Raw genomic sequence first — 20,597 nt, 5'->3', positions numbered from 1 at the left:
GGGAAGAATACCATCATGACGACTAACGGCGGCGAAGGCGGCCCTGGACCTGTTAGCGAGCTCTTGGGCATGTTGGCCTACGCGTTCGCACAAGTACAACCGTTACTACCTCTCTACACCCATCTTGTTCTCTCGGCATTGTTCCCCATCGTCACGGGCGCTTACTCTTCACTATCACGACCTTCATCAGCAGCCAAGCCGCTCAAAAAGCCAAAGGACCATCGCAGATCAGACGAGCAGGACGATGAAGACGATGATGAGGACAGTATCCAGAAGATGGAAGGCTTGAGCCCCAGTGATGCTGTTATCTTTCCCGTCCTCGCCGGATGCACGTTGGGTGGTCTCTACCTACTCATCAAGTACATGGGTGCTTCCTTGCTGAACAAGATTTTGCGCTGGTACTTTTCGGCCATGGCCATCTTCAGTGTTGCTAAACTTATCAATGATGGTTTGGGAGTAGCAGAATCTTTCTGCTTCCCTCATTACTATACGGAAGGAGGTGTCTTGTGGCAAGTCAGCCAGTCTGACAGAAAAGCCATCCACTCAGCTATCTGTATGAGACCGTCGCCTTTGCCTGGTATTTTGGGTCGCATCATCCTTCCTCAACGCCTTCTGGCTTCTCTTTGGGCAGTACGTGGCTTGCTCAGACGCAAGTACCGTTTGAATTTCCATCTGTCCAGCTTGGTGTCCTTCAAGGTCACGCTTACCCTTCGCACAATTCTCTCGACTATTCTTGCACTGGCAACCATCCTCTGCTCCAACTTTGTCTTTGACGCATGGTGGCTCACCAATCTCCAAGGCTTTGCCTTTTCGTACAGCGCACTTCAGCTCATGTCTCCTACCACATTTGGCACCGGATCTCTTATCCTCTGCGCCTTGTTCTTCTATGACATCTACTTTGTCTTCTACACTCCTCTGATGGTTACTGTGGCTACTAAGCTTGATGTTCCTATCAAGTTACTTTTCCCTAGGCCTTTGGAGGAGGGCCAGGTTGCTGCGGACAGAAAGCTGGCTATGCTCGGTCTGGGTGATATTGTGATCCCAGGTATGATGATCGGACTCGCTTTGAGATTCGATCTCCACATGTACTACTTGAAGAGGCAGACGAAGCGCTCAAAGCCTACTCCCTCTGGACCAATCCATAACAATGAAGAACAAAAGGCAAGCAACAAGGAGGTTGAAGAAGATGTCAACAAGGAGCCTTACCGATCAGTCACTGGCCATTGGGGTAACAAGTTCTGGACCACTTCCTGGATCGGCCGCTCCTTGCTCCCCGAGTACGAACCTTCGAAGAAGCTCTCTCGCAACCCCATCCCTACCTTCTCGAAACCATACTTTTATGCTTCGATCGTTGGCTACATTCTCGGAATGTGCGTCACGCTTGGAATCATGCAAGTCTTCAAGCACGCACAACCTGCTCTGCTCTACCTGGTTCCTGGTGTCTTGGGCAGTCTATGGCTGACCGCTTTGGTCAGAGGAGAGATCAAGCAAATGTGGGCTTTCTCAGAAGCAAGCGATGAGGAGGAAGAAGAGCAAGACAAGAAGAAGGACTCCAAGAAAGACGCAGAGAAAAAGGATGGTGACAAGAAAGGATGTACTTCTTGGTGGAGCAAGAGCTTCTTCTCGGCCGAAGAAACCGAACGCAATGCAAAGAAGCTCGAAAAACAACTCGCGAAGAGCGTCGGCAGCGATGAGAAGAGCGATGGCGAGGACAAGGACGACCGAGGCAAGCAGGCTGCAAAGAAGAAGGACAACGTCGGCTTCTTCCATTTCTCATTCATTCCTGCTACCCCCAAAGGTTCATCTTCAGTCAACGATGAGAAGAAACGCTCATCGTCCTTTGAATCGGAAGATGCTGCCGTGGTCGCAACTGGCGTCAATGGACTGCGTCCCGAGTGGAAGGGTGCCGGTCCGCAAGAGGCCACAGAGGAGCGTGCTGGCAAGAGAAGACGCATCTGAGTCCCGAGAGTGAAAGACAGAGAGCGATGGATAGAGTTCGGTAACCTGACTTGAAGCAGCGGTGAGTGTTGCCCGAACATTAGCTAATAAAATCCCTCCTGTGTATTCAACTATCAATCTTCCCAAACTTTGGTACGCCTCATATTAAAAAGATTGCACAATTCTTTCGAACTAGAGATGTGTCCATTGAGAAGACAACTAGAGCAATTTCAAGAGTAATTTGCATCGTGGCAGCTGGTTGGTCCATGAGAGAGTGGCCAAGATTTCCAATCAGGCCGAAAGCGACTGTCAGAAAGCACGATGTCTTCCTGCACAGATAGTGTGCAGGGGTTGTCGCTCTCAATGGACATAGCCCGAGTCGCACAACTATCGTGCCTTGCGATGACTTGTTCAGACAAGTAGCTGGAATGAAAAGAGCCGAGTTCTGGTACCGTTTTTGTCCCTCTACATGTACATATGTATTGAGAAGTAGGAAGCATCAGAAGCGGAAGGTACGAGAAAAAGTAACTGCATGAAGCTAGCTGTGGTCTTGGTCGCTCCTGCCTTCTCGCGCGCGCAGTTGCTAGAGTTCTCGGCAATTCTCGCTGATTTGCATGCTTCAAGCGCTCGAGGAAGTCGTGGCACCAATTCTCACTAGTCACCAACATCACAGCACAGGCAGCAGCATAGGACAGAAGATGTGGGCGAAAAGATAGTATTCACCCTAGGGTTATTTTTATGGCATCATGTCATAGGTATCATATGCATCAGTAAAGGTCGTGAAGGCATGCAGCAGGTTCAGAAATGGCGCAGACTACTTCTTGCCGATAGCCATCAAGTTCAGATAAACACCCCAGAAAATTCCAATGGCACCACCAAAGATAGTGCGGTACTCGAGAGGAACGAGGGTGAAGCTGATGATGGAGACAAGAGGCCAAAGCTTCTGGCCAGCGAACAAGAGTGGGAGGAAGTCCTGTGTGGAAGTCAATATAACTCAGCAAAGCGCAAGTGAAACAGTATACGTACAGTGCGCAATGCAGAGAAGGCGGCATCGGCTGATTGACCCTGGAGGAAAGCGATACCGAGAATGTACAAGGCATTGTTGATGGCAGCACCGAATGTCTGGTCCAGAGCGAACTTGATAGCTGTGTTCTTGACGCTCAGAACTTTGGGTGTCGAGGCAGGTGGAGGTTGAGCAAAGGCGCCGTCGACCTTCTTCTCGATCGTCTGGCCGTCGGAAGTGCTGAAGGTCTGGGAGCGAGCGGGACTCTTGGCCATAGGCGAGTGGTTGATACCGGCGCGAGCCTCGAGCTCTTGGGTCTTTGCTCTGACGGTATCGACGCCCTCGCTTGCGCGACGTCTAGCACTCTTGACAGTGTCGTTGTCTGCCAAAGCAGTAGTGGCTGCCGAGGCGGCTGCCGAAGCTTTCTGCAGAGCAGGGGTGGTTGTCTCTTCGATGCGTTGCAGAGTTGGGCCAGCAGCGTCGAGGGCGGCCTTGACTTGTGGCTGTTGGGTGATGCTTGCTACGGTACCAGCATCATCGGGCGAGGTGTAGCCGGGGAACTTGGACTCCATCCAGGACTGCCAGAGGTAGTTGGGGGGGCACGAGAGGAGGGCGTAGACCACGGAGATGACCAGCGGGGTCGTGTCGATGGTGTAGCCATGCTGCAGGTCAATGTTAGCATCAATTACGAGTGTGATAGGTTCTAGACGTACGCCTTCGCGGTGACAAGAGATGAGCTGAGCAAGAATGTTCGAGATGGCGCTCAGAACAGCTGCTTGGATGGTTGCTGACACGACTGGGTCCATCTTGACGCGCGCGTGATGACGAAATGCGAATGGATATTGGCGCTTCTGTGCTAGGCGAGGTACCGAGTAGGTACTATGACAACCGAGTCCGAGGTGATAGTTATAGAGTAGAGAGGAATAAGTTAACACGAGTGACTGGCCAAACGTGTTATTTCTTTGGCGACTAAACCCTTTCACTAAAGCAGTGAAGCTGTTTGTTTGATCTTCTCTAAATTTCCAGCGAAAAAGGAAGGAGCATTTCTCCAAATTCCGTCACTGTGGCTGCCTCCTTTTTGCACACCCTCAGACTGAAGGTACTCACTCGTCACCTTCACACACAAATTCTTCCTATTGAACAACCAGGTGAAGCTTCTCAACAACTTTGATGATTGTGAGTTCGCGACTCATTGTCGAACGATATTGATTGCGCTAGGTAGAGAGGATATGAGAGAGATATCTATCAGTGCATGACAACCGCTACGTGGTCATCCATGTACTTGTTAATGTCGCCCAAGAAGCAGGCCGCGATGATTGAAACTCCGCCGAATGCGATCGACACGTAGTACACATACTTGTATGCTTCTGCGTATGCCAACCTTCCAGCAATCACGACCATCTCGTACGCCCCGGGTACGCCCTTGATGCCTGGGAGTGTCTCAAGTTCGCTCAAGAGACTGGCGCCCGTGAGCTCAATCGCAGCCTTGATGACAGCTGGACTGGTAATATTCAACTTGAATTCCATCGTTCCGCCAATGTAGTACGTGGCTGAGGGCACAAACTTGTTGATGAAGACATTGTAGTAGACGCAGTATCCGATCGACCCGCCGATCACACGAATGGCCAAGGTGAGCGCTGCTACTGTCGCGATGAGGTCGTCGGGGCAGATGATTGCTTGGAAATGTCAGCACTCTTCTTGCAAGCAGTTTGGTCATAAACTATCCATGGACTTACTCGTGATGATTGAGGCAGGCACAACGATTCCACCAATGCCGAGGCCTGCGACTACAAGGATTCCCCAGAGCTGGCTCAGATTATCCACCCGTGCGATGGAAAGGGCACCGCACCCTGCCGTCATGAGGACAGATGATCCAATCATCAAGGCCTTGTTCTGGCCACGGAAGACGGACAGGAGCCAGAGGACGATACAAGCACCAGCTAGGATGGAGAACCCAACAGGAAGACCGCGGATGCCTACACCGACGGGATCGTGACCGTAGACGTTGCTGTCGCAAGTCAGCATTAAATCACAAGTCAGTTGGAGCTTGGTGTAGAAAGCTTACAATGCCTGGGTTGGCCAAAACATCAGCAGACTGAAGAAGTTTGCTCCAGAGATGAATGTTATGACAAGGGTCAGCGACAAAATTCGAGGCTCCTGCCGAAGCCTCTTGGGGAACATTGGATATTTGGCACCGTAAGCCTCCCAAAAGCCGAAGGCAACCAAAAGAACAGCTCCCAGGATCAAGGGTGCCAGAACATGAGCGCTACCCCACGAGTACTGGTAGCCACCCCATTCTTCGAAATGTCAGCTTGGTCAGGTATAAAGGATGTGTGCTTGGTACTTACGCATGCCTGCCATGAACAGAATCATACCACTGACACTGAGGAAACCACCAACAAAATCGACTTGTTTGAAGACCTCTGACTTTGACAAACCCTCCGAGTTGACCCTGGGTGGAGGAAAGTAAAAGCATGCGGTCAGAACGAGTCCGATGAAAGCCCATATTCCACAGAGTGCGCCTACCCATCGCCACGAGGAATGGGCAGCGATCAGTTGCCCCCAAAGCACACTTGGACAGAAAGGGAGAATGCTGAAGATGAGTATCGCGACGTACTTTCCTCGCTTAGCAGTGGGAGCCAACTCCGAAGTCGCGGCCAACGCCGTAAGTTCGTTGATACCTGCACCAATGCCCGCGAAGACCATGCCTCCGATGAAGACATTCATGGAGTGAGCAGTCGAGCATATGATCATGCCTACTACGACAAAGGCAGCACCGATGATGGCGACGTATCTGCGACCAAATATGTCGCTGAGAGAGCCGACGAATGGACAGACCGCGGCCAGCGAAAGAAGATTGGCGAGTACAAGCCAGATCCATCTATCTGCACCTCCAATGTCTGCATAGATGTATGGGGGGATCTACTTATCAGCACGATGTAAAGCACGAGGGCATTCATGCAACTCACTCCTCCGAAAAGGTAGACGGGGATTTGGGAACCAGTCCAAAGCATAGCCATTGACACTAAACTCATCCATCGATTGAACGACATCGGAGGCTCGGTGTAATGGTCTGGTGGGGTCAGTATGGATCATGCTTTCCCCTTCCGACGAAACACACCTTGGTCGTCATTGTCGGTGCGAAGACCGCCTTTGTCATGGTATCCAGCATGACCAAGCTCCGAGTCTCTTGTTTGGACTCGCTCGACGTGTTGAGTGGCTTCTTTATCTCCTCGGGGAGACTCAGACCCATCGGAGTGTCTGTCAGATTCGGTGGGACCAGCCATGATGTCGGTAGGTTGAAGTCGAAGGATGGTAAACGACCCAGAGAATGTAGTGCTAGGGATGAGAGGTCAACGTAGAGGAACAAGAGCCTTCTTATATTGGATATGCCCGAGTCAATTTAGGTTCACGACTACTGTGAGGATGCAACACACGATCAAACCTCGAACGTGGAGGAGATAGGAACACAGATGAACATGCGGGGACGCTGCTCCTGATTGGAAGATTATCAACGATGTGGTCGACTATCCAGGCCGCCGTTATTCGAACATTTTGTTGTCGGAGCCGAGGCTTGGTTGAGCCAAGCAAGACGTATCGTCCGATAGTATGAGCTTAATCAATAGAAGACTTGGTAGGATTAACGCCACTGGATGGGCTTTGGAGCAGCATTCACAGCTTGCCCAACTATGACAACTCGTGTCCGAATCAAAGCTCAATCATAACAACTGATCTTTGCGCACGCCAAAGTCATACTTTCGTTGGCTTAGGACTATCAACGACTTCCTTTGGCTAACCCGACACGAACAGGCAACGGTGGGGATGAGAGACCAAAACGATATCTAGTCGAATATCTCTAGTCGAATACCCCGCATACCAATCTCCCCGCAAGACATCAATTAGAGTTTGGGACGGGGAAACAACAGTCTGGGGCCGAGGCATACCTCCCCACATGCTAAACTTGGTCACGCTTCTAGCTGTCGAAGTGTACAATGTTTTTCAATTCTAGTCATTGCCACTGAGAGCTCGTCAACAGACTCATCGCTCCGGGAAGTTGCACTGACTGGGAAAGTATTCTGCCTCTCTACAGCTTCAATATTTCCAAGCAAGATCGCTGGAGAAGCGTGGAGTGACAGAATTCTGCACGGAGAGGATACAAATTGGCAATCCCACACGGGTTCTGACGATAAACCCTCGGAGCAATGACAGCTCAAGCACGGTAGCCGCCCTACAATATACTTTCAAGTAGACCTCTCCACGAAACGTGTTAAAGCTCCTCGAAGCAAGAAGACACCACATCACACCAATTGAATTTTATGTTGATCTGGACGGGAGCAACCAGATGTACGCTGGGGTCTTGGCACAGAGCAGCGATCAACGTCGGAACTCGATCGCTAAGGCAAAGCAATTCATCAACCACCTTGAACACACCTTTTATTCCAACAACACCTGAAATTCAACTTAGAAAATCTCTAAACACTCCATACCTTAAAATGTCGGCAGAAAAGCAACTCTCTGCTCTGGTACTCATCGCCGACGGCTCCGAGGAGATTGAGACAGTCACACCTCTCGAGTGAGCTACGGAATATTGATCTGAAAAGTGCCTCGGCTGACTTGAGGAAACAGCGTCTTGGTGAGAGCCGGATTTGCAGCAGTCACATCTGTGGGAGTCGGCCTAAAAAATCCTCTTTACGCCCAGTAGGTTAATCTCCCGCTATCATTTTGTCGATCCATGGTTGTTTTGTCCCGTTCGTCTGCAATTGCCAGATAACGAGATCTTGCAATGGCTGGGTAGCTGCGAAGTATTCAATCTCATGCATGACAATTGGGCTCTAGCTGAGCGAGACTTTGCGCTGGGAATCTCATGTCGATTGGTATCCCTCGGCTCGGCCTCGAGAGCAGGCACCATTCTTAGCCGTCACAGTGCAGAGTATCGGCTCGGCATTGCCATCTGCCACTGTGATGTGCCAACTTTTACGCTCTCGTTGGGGTTGATTGCCTGCTGCAAGGCTCTATGCATTGCAATGGAGACCCTTGGTCACCTTTTCAACTTGGGAGAAGCGCCCTGGAATATGTCACTGGCATTCTAGGAATGCTGGGATCTCAGATGCTCGATGCCTCACACAATCGACGTAGAGACCGTCCTTTTTTTCTGCCTCTAACATACCCCACAGGTGTTCTCGCGGGATCAAGATCATCCCAGACATTCCCTCCCCGCATGAGATTCCTGATCGTCTGGTCGATGCAGCGGACATTCTGATTCTTCCAGGAGGTGCGCCCGGAGCCAAGACTTTCTGTCAAAGCGAAGAGGTCCTACGCCTGATTCGAGAGTTCCGGAACGAGGGGAAATGGGTCGCGGCGATTTGTGCTGGAACAACGGCGCTAGTCGAAAGTGTCAAGTCACCACGCGCTGATGGTGAGGCTGCTAAGAAGTGTAAAGTCACATCGCATCCCTCAGTAAAGCAGGAAATTGTGGACGCTGGCTGGACTTATGCGGATGACAGCGAGAGAGTTGTAGTTGACGGAAAGATCATCACGAGCCGTGGTCCCGGCACTGCTCTGCTGTTCTCACTTACTATCGTCGAGCAGTTGGCTGGCAAGGCTAAGAAAGATGAGGTCCACGGGCCAATGATCTGTGCTGGGACGTTGTAAGGTACTGATTCGTAAAAGTCCTACTGCAGCTGCATAGATATCCATGCCTCGTAACAGTTTGAGCAATCTGCTGGAGGGCATGACACTTTCGAGGTTGTGGGATTTACCAGTGCAAGTGGCCCGTGTTGAGCTTTTAGTAAACATTGGTCTGATCGACGAATATAGACAGCCATACATAGCAGTTATTAGTGTCACATGCCGTTAGCAAACAGACATCCCTATGCAAAACAGGCGCCAGAGAGCAATGGTGAAGAAAAAACATTGGGTCATTTAATTTTCGAAATGCATTTCAGAGGCCTATCATGAACGCGTTGTGGGTGCGCCTCCAGACGTTTGCGGGGGCGGCTTTTTGATATTTTCCCTAAGGCATGAGAAGTGCGAAAAAAGTCGGTATAAAGTAACGAAGATGCATTTTCCCATGCCGTGCCTCAGCCTGCGCCTAAACGACAATCAAACCACATCAACCGCGAGAATCCATCTTCTTAGCGGGACTTGGCCTGGACCTTGGGTGTGGCGCCCTTGGCGCCCTGCTTGCTGGCAATCTTGCCGGCCTGGCCCTTGGCGGCAGAGGCGGCGTTCTTTGCCTTGTTGGCCTTCTTCTCGCTCTCAGACTCGGTCTTCTTGGCCTTGCCCTCCTTGATGGCGGCGGCGCGGGCGGCGGCACGAGCCTCGGGGCGCTGCGAACGGCGCTCCTTGATCACATCGAGCGAAGCACCGACGATGGCACGCTGGTTCTTGACGGTGCGGCGAGTGCGCTTCTTGGCGACCTCCTGTATAACGAAAGTCCATCAGTCACTGTTCTTTTCATAGTTGGTTGTTGTCTCTTTGCGCAATCCAAGCAGCGGCGGCGGTCGATGGCGAAAGGCTTCAGGTCGAATCGTGGTTGGCGGTGTACGTGTGCGCGCGGGCTTGCTGGTTGGCAGACGGGCGTGTGGGCGACTGACCTCTGAGATACCCTTCTTGTGCTGTCTGCGGTAAAGGACGGTCCAGGAGATCTTGCGGGGGTTCTTGCGCTGGAGGAAGAGCGACTCGGACTTGCCGTTCTGGAAACGGAAGATCTTGCTGTCACCACGAACGTAGAGCTTGCCCTGTTGCACGTAACCCAATCAGCCTCATGTTATCTCCAAGCTCTTCTTCATCCGCGCGGAATGGCAGCAATTCGCACCTTGCCAGGGTAGATCTTCTGGCCGGAGAAACTGTCCTCGTAGACTCTCATTTTGTCGGTTGTGTCGTTGGGTGGGTTCTTGTCGTCTCGTCGATTGGGCGCGGCGTCGTGTTGCAAAGCTGCGTTTGAAAATGGCGAGTGCGTTGTGCTCTAGCCGAGGATTTTCCACAGTCTTGGCGCTTCGCGACTTCCGTTTCCGCCTTTCACCTCCACATCCGTCAACCACTCCCCGCCATCGTCATCTGCCTTGCCTCTTTCCGAGCATGAAATACCGTGCAACCCCATCTTGTCACTCTTCGCATTGCCTCTCCAATAACACCGTCATACGGATCAACATCAGACAGAAGACACCGCACGTTTATTCAACACAAACCCGAAAAGTGTATACATATATATCGATTATCCACTATATTCATCTCCTCATTGTCCATCCAGCTCTGCTTACTTCCCTCTCGTGTTGAGATATACATCTAGCGCGCTCGATCCGTTGCTGACAGAACTCACTCTGCTACGAACACTTCCTCTTGCAACTAACGGCTCACTTGCCACTGCTTCCTGACAATCATGTCCCTCGGCGTGTGATGCCTGACAAGGACAGCCATTCAGTGTACCTCCGGTTTTGAGCACCGCTGATAGAGCAGCCTCCAACAACTTGTTCTGGCGCTCCAGTGCTTCCATTCGCGCCTCGATGGTCAATGGGCTATTTTCGCCCGCTTGCAGCTTGAATCTGGCTGTCTTTGCACTTGAGGGTGGAGATGGGAACATCATACTGCGCCCGTTCTCTCCAGCAGGCGGTGCAGGTAGGTTCCTGGTCGAGCTGGTTCTTGCCAGTCCTATCTCCAACGTAGCCTCCATTCTAGAGAGGCGATCGCTTTTCGCACGCGGTGTAGGCGGCAGCTCTTTTTGGGGGGGTGGCGATGGGAGTTCTGGAGTAGTCGATTGTCGAGTCTTCTTGGATGGGCTACTTGCCCTCGAAGGAGTCGAGGTCATGCTTTTAGGGCCTCGGCCACGCTTGGTTGTCTTCACTCGTGGGATTGGACTGTTCCTGCCTCTTGCACTCGGAGCTTTACGCACATGGCTGATCCTAGGCGATGGAGAGGCAGTTGTGGCGATGATTCGATAATTCTCCGACAAGTCGCCTATGCTATTGGTACGCTTCATGGAGAGTGGACTGGTACAATATCCATCTAGCCTCTGATCGCGTTCAATGGAGCCTTGTAAGTGCGAGCCGCCGAGGTCAAGCGGACGAGGTCCTTCAGGTCTGGCTCTGCGAAGTCGGCGACGTGATGTGTTCTGCTGCGATGCTTTGACCATAGCATCGATGAGCTCAAGAGGTTTAGAAGAGCCTGTCTTGGACAGAGTTGCATTCGTACAGAACACGTCGCTGCTTGTCCCACTGCTGCCAGGCCGGAGAAAAGAAGGTAGGTCGTCGTCTCTCTCCTCTCGATCGACATATGTCACAGCGGCCTCTTTCGTAACTCGGATTGCTTGTTCCTCGTTGATTGGTGTTCTGTCTCTCGCCCATCTTTCAGGACTGGTCCCTCCCGTTGATTTGCCCAGCATCTCACCCAAAGACTCTGATGGTATTGACAAACGTAGAGGACTACGTGGAGGAGGGGGTCCAGGGCTATCCGACACCGATCTTATTCCGTCCTGCGATAGATGCGAAAACCGAAGTCCAGTAACATCACTCGAAGTCCTCTGGAGCACTAAGGGGTGGTCGTGCAATCTCCGAGGGCTCGGTTGAACAAGAGACGCTGCTTTGACTGGATCAGCAACTACCGGGCTAGCCTTATTCTCAGGCAAGGCTGGAGGTGCGATGCTTGGTACAGGTCCAGGGGTGACAGGATGACTTCGAAGCGGTGCCGTTCTACCACGTATCACGCGAACATGTCTGTCCGCTCCCAACTGTTCTGTACGAGCCTTCGTGCCGAGGAATAGAGGCCGTACTGGAGCGACGATCTTGCGATCGAGGACTCGAATTGTTTCCTCATGAGGCAGTGTCTGGGATATTCGCTTGATCGGCCAGCCTCTGAGTGCTTCCGGTCCTTCGTGCTCTTGAGGTTTGGTGTCGGTTTTGGCGCCCTCAAAGCCCAAAACCCAATCGTGAAGGCTGTCTGTACTCAGCTGGTCTGTAACAAGGACGGAGACCCTGGACTCGGCTATTTGGGGGCTATCGTTGTTTTAGTTGTGTGTTAATATCTTATGAATTTCAGACATACTTCTTCGATGCCGATCCTTGCTTTTCTTTCTGCGCCCTCACCGGCTCGATCTCGAAATACCTTTTGCCTGCAATATTGATCAGTCCCGTGTCCCATGTCCCGTGTCTCGGATTTCGATTTCGATTTCGATTTCGATTTCGACTTCAACGCACCAGTTTTGGAGATTTTTGGTACTACGACTTCTGGTAATCTCGGTTCCGGCGATATCAAAGGCTTTCGGGATGTATGAGACGCCTTTTCCGTAGCCTGTGTTTCGAGCTCAAGCTCCTCTTTCTCCTCAGAGATGACTTCGTTGAGCCTATAGAAAATCAGAACGGCACAGAAATGGCAATCTTTCTCTACGAACCTCATGTGAGCGGCTGTCAAGGACTCTGAAGGACGCCTGCTGCTTCCCTTGAAGATACGCATTGCAGATGAGATTCTCTTGGATCTGGCACCCTTGACTGGTGGCTCCTTGACCGGCCCGGTTGTCTTGAGAAAGTATGCCATCTGGTAAGATGGATTCGATGGAGGAAGAACAAGAAGGTTAGTTTGAGTCATCATCCTGTCAACGAATGGATTTCTGCTGTCTTCGCCAGCAACAAGTTCAGAAGATGTCGGGCGAGACTCGTCCTGTGATTTTACATCTGCTCGAGAGCTGGCATAGCTGACGCTACCACCCGTGCTGCTCCTCTCACTTGCAGATACATCAGGTTTGGCCGGTTTGGCTGAGGGGGCTGGCCCGGCTGGCAGCATGACAGGGACCGCCATACCGGTTGGACCGAACATCGCTGAAGTCTGATGTAGCTTGCCGGTCTTCTGAAACTCAAAAGCTCTAGGCGTGTGGTTGGCAAATGGAGGTACAGGTCTGCGTCGTGGAATAGCGGAAATGTGCATCTAGAATGGAGAAGGCAAGGCTTGGAGAAGAAGCTCTGAGACACTGTTCACTTCATACGGACAGGTGACACAGACTGAGAGGACAGCAAGAATACAGCACTTAAGCTCGAGGGACAGAGAGGCCATGCATGCGGTCGAACTGGCCAGGTAAATAACAACAATCACAGTTCGACAAGTAGTCGTGCAAGGGAAAAAGAACCACGTCCTTACAGCAGCGATGTGCGACGATCGTATGCACAGAGTCGGGGTTCTTTCCAGGAGACAGGTCAGTGGACGCAGCAACCCTCGGGCTATTAAGCGCTACCATGCAGAATGCTGCATCCTTGAGACGGTGCGCCGCTTGTCATGCAAGGATTCGCTTTAGGATTGGTCGAACTAGCAACCCCGACGCATGCCGAGAATTACTCCAGTATCGTTTCGCAGTCGCAAACTAACAATCGGCCATTGTCTTGCAAGAACAATGGTTTGTTGGTCCGAAGATTGTCTTCGAAGAGCAGATGTTCGTAGACTTGCGGCTGTCCCGTGTTCACAAGCCACAATTGCCTTGGTAGATCTGGCTCCCGCACTCGTGATGCTCATGGTGCTGAGGTTTCACTTGCGTGCATGTGCATGTATGATACCGCTACAATGGAAGCAAGGACCGAAAAGGACTGGCTCAAAACTGCCCAATGGTATGACAAGAGGAGCATGTCACCGACTAGTAAAGCACACTATTTCCAGTGCCTTGAACAAAGGTCACGCTCAAGTGCCACACGTGGAAGCAAGGGTGGAGACTCGAGTTGGAGCTGCTCACTTACCTTCCGTCCACGCCTTGCAAATCAAGTCTCGTGTAATACAAAAAGTACATATCGAACCCTAAGGATTAACGCCGCGCTAGCCTGCCTTGTCACGCCCAAAAAATGCTCCTTGTCGTCAAACGACTCATTCCTTTCTCGACTTTCTGTTGGGCTGGGGCATAAAGGGGTCCGCAGGCTTCTTTCTTTTGCGGATAATCTGAGGTGCAGTCGTCGTCGGCAACAGGTAAGTCCTTGGCTTTGCAACTGTTGCCGTCCCTGATGATACAGAGTCCGAAGCAGACATTGGCTCACTCTGAATTGTCGGCGTCGAGGCGCCACTTCGTGCGGAGTCCGCATCAGCCATCTCCACGTCTTCTGCGCCCTTCTTCTTGCGCATACTGGCAAGCTTGTCTTCCAACTTGACACGAACGCCTTCCATTGCCTGTGTAGATTCCTCCCTCATGGTCTTCTGACCATCAGCATCCTTCTTGATGTTGGTTCCGTTGCCTTGAGCTCTACTAGAGATACCCTCAGTAGGGCCACTCTGAATGCTACCTCTGGCACCATTCGACACAGACCCCTTGATCTGCTTTGGCAAAGTTTGAGACTTGGCAGGAAAGCTGGAAGAGTGTGACTTCAGCATACCGTGCAGATCACCACTGATGTAGCTATTGCGGTCCCGAGCATCTTCAAGCAGTCTTTTCCAGACCTGGCCTCTCATCAAGCTGTCGGAGTTGCCGAGAATCCAAAGACTTGACTTTGCGCGGGTAATACCCACGTTCAGACGTCGAACATCAGAGAGGAAGCCCACGCTGCCTGTAGGCGATGCTCGAACGCAAGAGAAAATGATGATCTCACTCTCACGGCCTTGAAAAGCATCTGTCGTGTTGAACTCGATGCTCTCCGTGATCTCAACACCGTAGCGGCCAGAGAAACGTTGCTTCAACTCTCTGAGCTGTGATTTGTAGGGTGTGATGATGCCTATCTTGTTCCTGAAGTCGTAGTCGCGATAGTCTTTGATGAGCCTCTCGTAGAGAAGCATGGCAATTTCAATCTCGGCCAAATTGATGAGCGAATGTCCCTTGGGTGCCGCTTGATGCTGACCTTGCACGTCGAAAAACCGGTATGGTGCAAGCAGCCCACTAGCATGCCAAGGTTGTTTCCGCAAATTCGCCATGTTGTCTCCATCCAAGAGACGTCCTTCATAGAAGGCTGCGCTTGGGAAAGCACTGATATCGGGGTGCATGCGGTATTGTGTGTCAAGCAGATGCACGGCTTCTGGGTGATTATTCTGCATTCTGACGAACAGACTTTGCTCAAGCTTGTTGGCTGCGGCTACTTTGGAGAAGACCGTTGGAGGTAGTTGTCTCGGGTCTCCAACGAGAATACACTTTGCGCAGCCGTACTTCAAGGGGATGAGTGCACTCATCTCAACACACTGAGCGGCCTCATCGACCACGACAGTCTCGAATTCAATGTTGAGACTCTGGAACATATCGTGACCACTACCACTCAATGTGGCACAGATGATATGAGCATCGTCCAATATGGATTGCTGTACTCTCTTGCGGTTGAGTTCTGCAGCTCGTCCAGCGGCATTTTCATTGTCTTTGGCGTTGTCGATTTGAGTTCCCAGCTGAGTTTTACGACTTCGAAGAGCATTGAACTCATCTTGAAGCTGGGAGAGCTCCTTGCCCTTGATATTGCCTCCATCTAGCTTTGAACGTGTCAACCGAACCTGCTCAGATATCTGTTGATGTTCTCTCATGAGCAGCGAAGTCTTTTCTCTTGCCTGCCTGTCGTTATTGGTAGAGCCCAGACGTTTGTTAACAAGTTCTTCCATCGTCACATCGACAACGGAAGAGTTGACGGCTTCGCTGCGACCTACACGAACAACGTTCACTTTTCGGTGAACGCCTTTGAGTGTCTTGATTCCTTCTTTAAATCTCATGACTAGTTCGTCTACAGCGGCGTTGCTGGGCGCGCACACAAGAAGCTTCTTTGACACGGTTGTGTTCGCAGGGAAAGTGCCACCTCCTTTAGGCATCTCGATTTTGGTTCCCAGCTGCTTATCAGCAAGGCTGTTGGAGAGCAAGGCACCAACAATCGCGACAATTGTCTTGGTCTTTCCAGAACCGGGCGGGCCTTGAATCAGAGTGAAAGCGTCGTTCTGAACGGCAGACTGCACGGCTTTGGCTTGTGCCTTGTTCAGAGTGTAGTTGCTGATGACGGGCGCCAATTGCTTGTCGCTGTACTCGAGTAGAGGTGATGGCCTGGCTTTTGTAATCTCGTCACACAAGTCGTAGTATTGCAGAGCCGACAAAGCGCCGTACTCGCGTTCTAGGGGCGTGATCGACTGGATCTTAGTTCCAAAGATGACACTGCCTGGCACGAGGTGAGGAAGCATGCTGTTGCTGTTTATCGGCAACACGCGATAGGTGATCTCTATGTGCTGTTTCTGACGGCGCGTGCGATAGACTTGGGCAAAACAATGGGGTGCTTCAGGGCCCGCGGTAGGATTGTTAGACATCGAAAAGAGTATGACATCGCTTTCCGAGATCTGCACCTCCTTGTTCTCGGCATGAGTGACAGAGCTGCTGATCTCGATGAAAGCATCGACACTTGATCTGTTGACGACCTTAATCTCATAGGGTTTGAAAGAACCTTCCTCTCTTGACTTTACGAATCCTTGCCAGGCTTCGAGAATGAGCAGCGGACGGAACGTCTGCTGGTAGTCATCAACATGACGGAAGGAATCGGCAACCTTTTGGAATTCCCATTCTTTGGAGTTGGGCGGATAGTCGCCATCATGGAAGAAGTCCCAGCCCAGGATAGTCTTGTGTAGGGGTGCAAGATCTGGAGCAAGGCGAGCGCGCATGTCCTTTGCAGAGCGGACACGCCTCTCGATCCTGACGGGCTGGTTTCGCTGCTCACGCTTCAAGCCAATGGCACCAGCGGCATCACTCTTCGCAGTATTGGCTCGCTTCTTGGTAGGCTTGACTCCGAATAGCTCTGCGTCAAGTTGGTCGTCTTCATCCTCGCTACTTTCATCTGAAGATACCATGACACCCTGGCCCTTTGTTGAATGGTCCTTGCCCTCAAAACCGATACCATGAAGACCCGAACCGCCCTCTCGCTTGGCAGCAGCAATGGCTGCGAGATCTCTCTTGCGTTTGGCTTCCTGTTCTTGCTGACGCTTGAGCCTGAAGTTGTTCGGGTCTTGGTGAGTGACCTGAGTCCTGCTTGGTAGAACCGACTTTCTCCCAAGATCTGCACGAGCTTTGAGCATTTCAGCAGTTGGCGAAGCGCTTGAAGTGGCCTTTCTCAGGTTCGACTCGTCTGCTGCAGCCCTCCAGCTTTCCATGTCCAATGTTCTCTTCGGTCTGCTCGTCGAAGACTCATCTGTCGTACCCGATCCAGCCGTGACCCAAGACGCCAGAGATGCTTGCCTCTGAGGCTTCGAGGTCTCGGTCGAGCCTTGCTCATGGATTTCGGTGTCAATACCAAGGTGATTTTCAAGTGACCGACGCAACTCGGCCTTCTGAGCATTGCTGAGCCTTGTTTTGACGGTACCGTCCAACACATCTTCTACGTAGATTGTAGATTCTTCGGGAAGACGTAAGTCGACCGACTCGAGACGGCCCATAATCTCGCAAGTGATGGTCACAGCCTTATTAATCAGGTAATCGTCTCGCAAACGAAGCCACTTAGTAACAAGACCCGATGCTTCTCTAGGCATCTGAAGCAGTCCTTGCTCCACCTCCTGAGAAGACTTTTCGTCGCCGCAAGCAACATTTGCATCGCGCAAGGCTCCTGCAATAACGCTGTACTGGTTGAAAGCGTAGTCTGCAAAGTCCATAGCGTCTCGGCAGAATTCAATCATCAAGTTCTTGTCATGTCCAGCGAGACTCCATTGTTCTGTATATTTGAACATGGATCCAATGACACTCCACAGGGCTTGCCAAGCATTCTCAGTAGCTTGAACCTCCTCTGGGTTGAGCTTACGAGACCGGAGAGTACCGTCTTGAGTACTGCAGAGACAATCGAGGACGTCTCTTCCAAGCTTGAGTAGAGTCTGGCAGGGTGAGAACATGTGGCCGCGAGCCATTCCCCGGAGGGTTGAGGCAATGGACTGGAGCGATGTGATGAAATAATTCTCCAGAAGGTACTTGACACCATCTCGACGCGTGTCCTGAGAGCCCATACTTTTGATGATGGTGGAAGCGGACTGTTGAATTTCAGCATGCCCGGAGAATACTGCGAAGAAGAGACTCTGAGAAGCGCCGGGGCTAATCATCAGGCCCTGAAGCTCTTTGGGATCAAGGTCTTGAATGTTCTCAAACAGCTCGACAATGTAGGCAGAAGCTCGCTGGAATGCATTATTCCAACTCTCAGCATGCTTGGGAGATTTGGCGGACTCTTTGGGGGCGAGCGGCTCCAGAAGCAGTAGACGATTCGCGCCGATCAATATTGCCGATGCGAGAGAAATGTCCCCCTGCTTGACACTTCTTACTGCAGCTTTCCAGATGGCCAGAGAGGAGACGTTGAGATCGAACCCGTTGGTCTTTCCGTGCAAGATTGACTCACGGATCAGTATTAAGGAATGACAATCGAGGGACAGAGCGTTGCGAATGACATCAAGGCCAAGCTCGGTCTCGCGCCTGTGTGCTGGCGAGTTCTTGAAGACACAAAGATTTTCTAATGTGGTCAAGACGGGCTCGCGGATAAATTCAAGCAGGTCCGTCACAACAGCGCTACCGGCACTGGTCCGGTTCATGATTTCCATCGTAGCATTCATGACCTGTAAACCTTTGTGCCAACAGACAGTTCTTGCATACCGTGAATAGACGTCTGATTGCAGTCTAGTCATGAGTTGACCTATCAGCGCACGACAAGCGGGAACCAAGTTGGTAGGTTTGATGGATCGCACGAAGGGGTCAGCCCATTCTAGCAGTGCCTCGAGTTGTAGCGGTTGGTCTTCCTCGGTAGTCATCATCGGCCGCTCGATGGAAGGACTACCAAGAATTTGTTCTGCAACAGCTTGTGGAGGAACAGTTGCAAGGGCATCCCAGACGTCGCCTGGTGACTTCTCCAGGAGGGCTTTGAAACTACCGACTATGTTTCCGTAACCGTCAAAGGGGAGTTGGAAATGATCGAGAGCCAGCTTGTAGATGTCAACATCCAAAGCTCGAAGGTGGTGTGTGATGAGGTCTTTGTCGAGCTTTTCGATGATAACTCTGACGCCTTCCCAGAAGATAGGCAAGAAATCGCGATCAATGTTTGCGGCAGGGACACGAGCCATGGCAGTGTTCAAAGTATCGCGAACCGTCCAATCAAATTCGATGCCAGTGATGGAACGCTTGAACTTCTTCCAGCCTCTGAGGGCCCAGGCAGATCTATCAGTGTTTTGACTGAAGAGGAAAGAAGTCAAGGCTGGGGTGTATTCGGGTAAGGTGATTTTCTTCCTGGTCTGGACAAGACGGAATGGCTTGTCGAAGTGTTCGCGGAGGAGCAATTCGTTCTGCAAAAAGGCAGTGCAGTGCATAGACTCAAAGAGAGCGTACATTTCGACTTCGGGCAGTACGCTGATAGAACGTTCCTGAGGTGTGAGGTCGAGAAGGGTGCTAGTGGCACTGTCAAGCCCTGCAGAAATCCGATCCGTGTTCATCTTGTCGAATATTGGCATGAAAGTAACGACTTGCTCTATGTCGAATAATGCTTCAAGATCGTGCCTCAGGTCGTGACGTCCGCGGTGGTATTCGCGTACACATACGGTACATCGTTTGAGCTGAACCTTGAGCATGTCTTTGAGTATAGCCGTCAGCTGGACTGCCCGGTCGCCGTCATAGGCAAGGATCTGGCAGGCGAGTAGCACCCTCTTCTTCAGTTGTTGAGTCTCCTCGATCTTTGTGTGCCTGGCCTCCCTCTCTTCCAATGATTCGTTGGGTAGTGTGCTGAGAACATCTTCGTCGAAGTAAAGGGAGACGTCGTCGGGGGATGTGCGTGGGCAGAACCAGTGCAGGTCGCTGGGAAGAGCTTCGAGGTGCCTGGGCAATCAGTACGGGTCGCATTACATGTGGGTCGCGGGAGACTCACTCGATCTCTTCTACGAGTTCGGACATTGCAAAATGTGTGAGATGCTTTTCCGACGGAGCATTTGGCGTTGATAAATTCTTGAGGCGAGGGTCGGTCAAGATCTCATGTCCGGATAGTTGGGTGCAGTAGTGTTAGTTGCGGCCTTCTTTATCAGATTGATAGTGTAAGTGAGTGACGACTGAACAGTCGTGGTTGTCAAGATGTGGTGTCGAAAGGTCTGGACCAATTGTCAACAATGACTTTGGTTGCTCAGGGTCTGTGCTGCCACCGCGGTAGAAAGAAGCACGATGAGCGCACGTCTTCTCGTTCGTGACGCGCTCTTCGTGTTTGGCACTAATAATGTAGCCGCTTTGAGCAAAGCATAAAGTGAAGTTCACTGGGCTTTACATTCTCTTGACAGTCTGAGAACCGATCAATCACAACTCGTGACAAGAACTTGGCTTGTGAAAACACAAAGTAGTCTGCGACGTGGGCATCCTGTTTGAATAGGCAAGCGCAACTGGCAGAAGCTGGCTTTCGTTGGCACTCGCTTCCAGACACTCAACACCGGTGCATCTCTATAGCCACAAAGGCGAATAGCTACGAAGATAGGATCGGGTTGCAATGTGGAGTCTCTGGCAGATTGGACACAGGTTATCAATCTCGTAAAAAGGGTGATCCATGGCTGCCATAAGATGCAGTGCTTCTTAGATCAGTATTAGAGTTGTCCATCGAGCACGAACGATTAGCCTCTTCTACTTGGAGGCTTGCCCCAGAACCGATTAGATGCCATCTGTATAGCGACACCCTCTACGAATGGTCTTACTTTTTGTGGGATTTTCAAAGAAAAGCAGCCCATACATCTTGAGTGACGAATGTGGTAGCCGTCA

At 51.4% G+C, this 20,597-nt stretch overlaps 8 protein-coding genes across 8 annotated transcripts; 3 read left to right on the top strand and 5 right to left on the bottom strand.

Moving 5' to 3' along the window:
* Positions 1–42: 42 nt before the first annotated feature.
* Positions 43–1,584, top strand: M438DRAFT_252438 (peptidase A22B, signal peptide peptidase; the record flags this gene model as incomplete). Its single annotated transcript, XM_029899661.1, has 1 exon — positions 43–1,584. A coding segment is annotated over one exon (1,542 nt), but the record flags the coding sequence as incomplete, so codon positions are not given.
* Positions 1,585–2,064: 480 nt separating this feature from the next.
* Positions 2,065–2,764, bottom strand: M438DRAFT_196903 (uncharacterized protein). Its single transcript, XM_029899311.1, has one exon. It carries the CDS (start codon positions 2,604–2,606, stop codon positions 2,169–2,171), a length of 438 nt encoding a protein of 145 aa, XP_029761702.1. The 5' UTR covers positions 2,607–2,764; the 3' UTR covers positions 2,065–2,168.
* M438DRAFT_364595 (MFS general substrate transporter) lies at positions 2,629–6,433 on the bottom strand. The gene is made up of 9 exons (XM_029907735.1): positions 6,063–6,433; positions 5,911–6,014; positions 5,290–5,863; positions 5,007–5,238; positions 4,678–4,949; positions 4,299–4,617; positions 3,655–3,820; positions 2,965–3,603; positions 2,629–2,911 (listed from the first exon to the last, which is right to left on the bottom strand). Exons 1-9 carry the CDS (start codon positions 6,226–6,228, stop codon positions 2,753–2,755), a joined length of 2,631 nt encoding a protein of 876 aa, XP_029761701.1. The 5' UTR covers positions 6,229–6,433; the 3' UTR covers positions 2,629–2,752.
* Positions 6,434–7,367: 934 nt separating this feature from the next.
* Positions 7,368–9,048, top strand: M438DRAFT_344818 (DJ-1 protein). The gene is made up of 3 exons (XM_029905303.1): positions 7,368–7,514; positions 7,568–7,639; positions 8,116–9,048. Exons 1-3 carry the CDS (start codon positions 7,435–7,437, stop codon positions 8,591–8,593), a joined length of 630 nt encoding a protein of 209 aa, XP_029761700.1. The 5' UTR covers positions 7,368–7,434; the 3' UTR covers positions 8,594–9,048.
* Positions 8,923–9,987, bottom strand: M438DRAFT_196852 (Rpl24ap). The gene is made up of 4 exons (XM_029899309.1): positions 9,759–9,987; positions 9,538–9,681; positions 9,220–9,363; positions 8,923–9,090 (listed from the first exon to the last, which is right to left on the bottom strand). Exons 1-4 carry the CDS (start codon positions 9,807–9,809, stop codon positions 9,076–9,078), a joined length of 354 nt encoding a protein of 117 aa, XP_029761699.1. The 5' UTR covers positions 9,810–9,987; the 3' UTR covers positions 8,923–9,075.
* A 149-nt stretch (positions 9,988–10,136) lies between these two features.
* Positions 10,137–13,051, bottom strand: M438DRAFT_196739 (uncharacterized protein). Its single transcript, XM_029899308.1, has 4 exons — positions 12,327–13,051; positions 12,133–12,278; positions 11,981–12,047; positions 10,137–11,931 (listed from the first exon to the last, which is right to left on the bottom strand). The coding sequence occupies exons 1-4, from the start codon at positions 12,854–12,856 to the stop codon at positions 10,200–10,202; spliced, it is 2,475 nt and encodes an 824-aa protein (XP_029761698.1). The 5' UTR covers positions 12,857–13,051; the 3' UTR covers positions 10,137–10,199.
* Positions 13,052–13,746, top strand: M438DRAFT_196738 (uncharacterized protein). The gene has a single exon (XM_029899307.1). It carries the CDS (start codon positions 13,248–13,250, stop codon positions 13,713–13,715), a length of 468 nt encoding a protein of 155 aa, XP_029761697.1. The 5' UTR covers positions 13,052–13,247; the 3' UTR covers positions 13,716–13,746.
* A 31-nt stretch (positions 13,747–13,777) lies between these two features.
* Positions 13,778–19,754, bottom strand: M438DRAFT_334403 (uncharacterized protein; the record flags this gene model as incomplete). The annotated part of the gene is made up of 2 exons (XM_029903708.1): positions 13,778–19,679; positions 19,729–19,754. 2 exons carry the CDS (start codon positions 19,752–19,754, stop codon positions 13,778–13,780), a joined length of 5,928 nt encoding a protein of 1,975 aa, XP_029761696.1.
* Between the last annotated feature and the right edge of the window lie 843 nt (positions 19,755–20,597).

Source organism: Aureobasidium pullulans (genome assembly GCF_000721785.1).
Source record: "Aureobasidium pullulans EXF-150 unplaced genomic scaffold scaffold_7, whole genome shotgun sequence".
NCBI classification, from domain to species: Eukaryota; Fungi; Ascomycota; class Dothideomycetes; order Dothideales; family Saccotheciaceae; genus Aureobasidium; species Aureobasidium pullulans.
The sequence above is the reverse complement of the archived record's forward strand: the minus strand, read 5'-3'. Positions and strand labels throughout refer to the sequence as shown.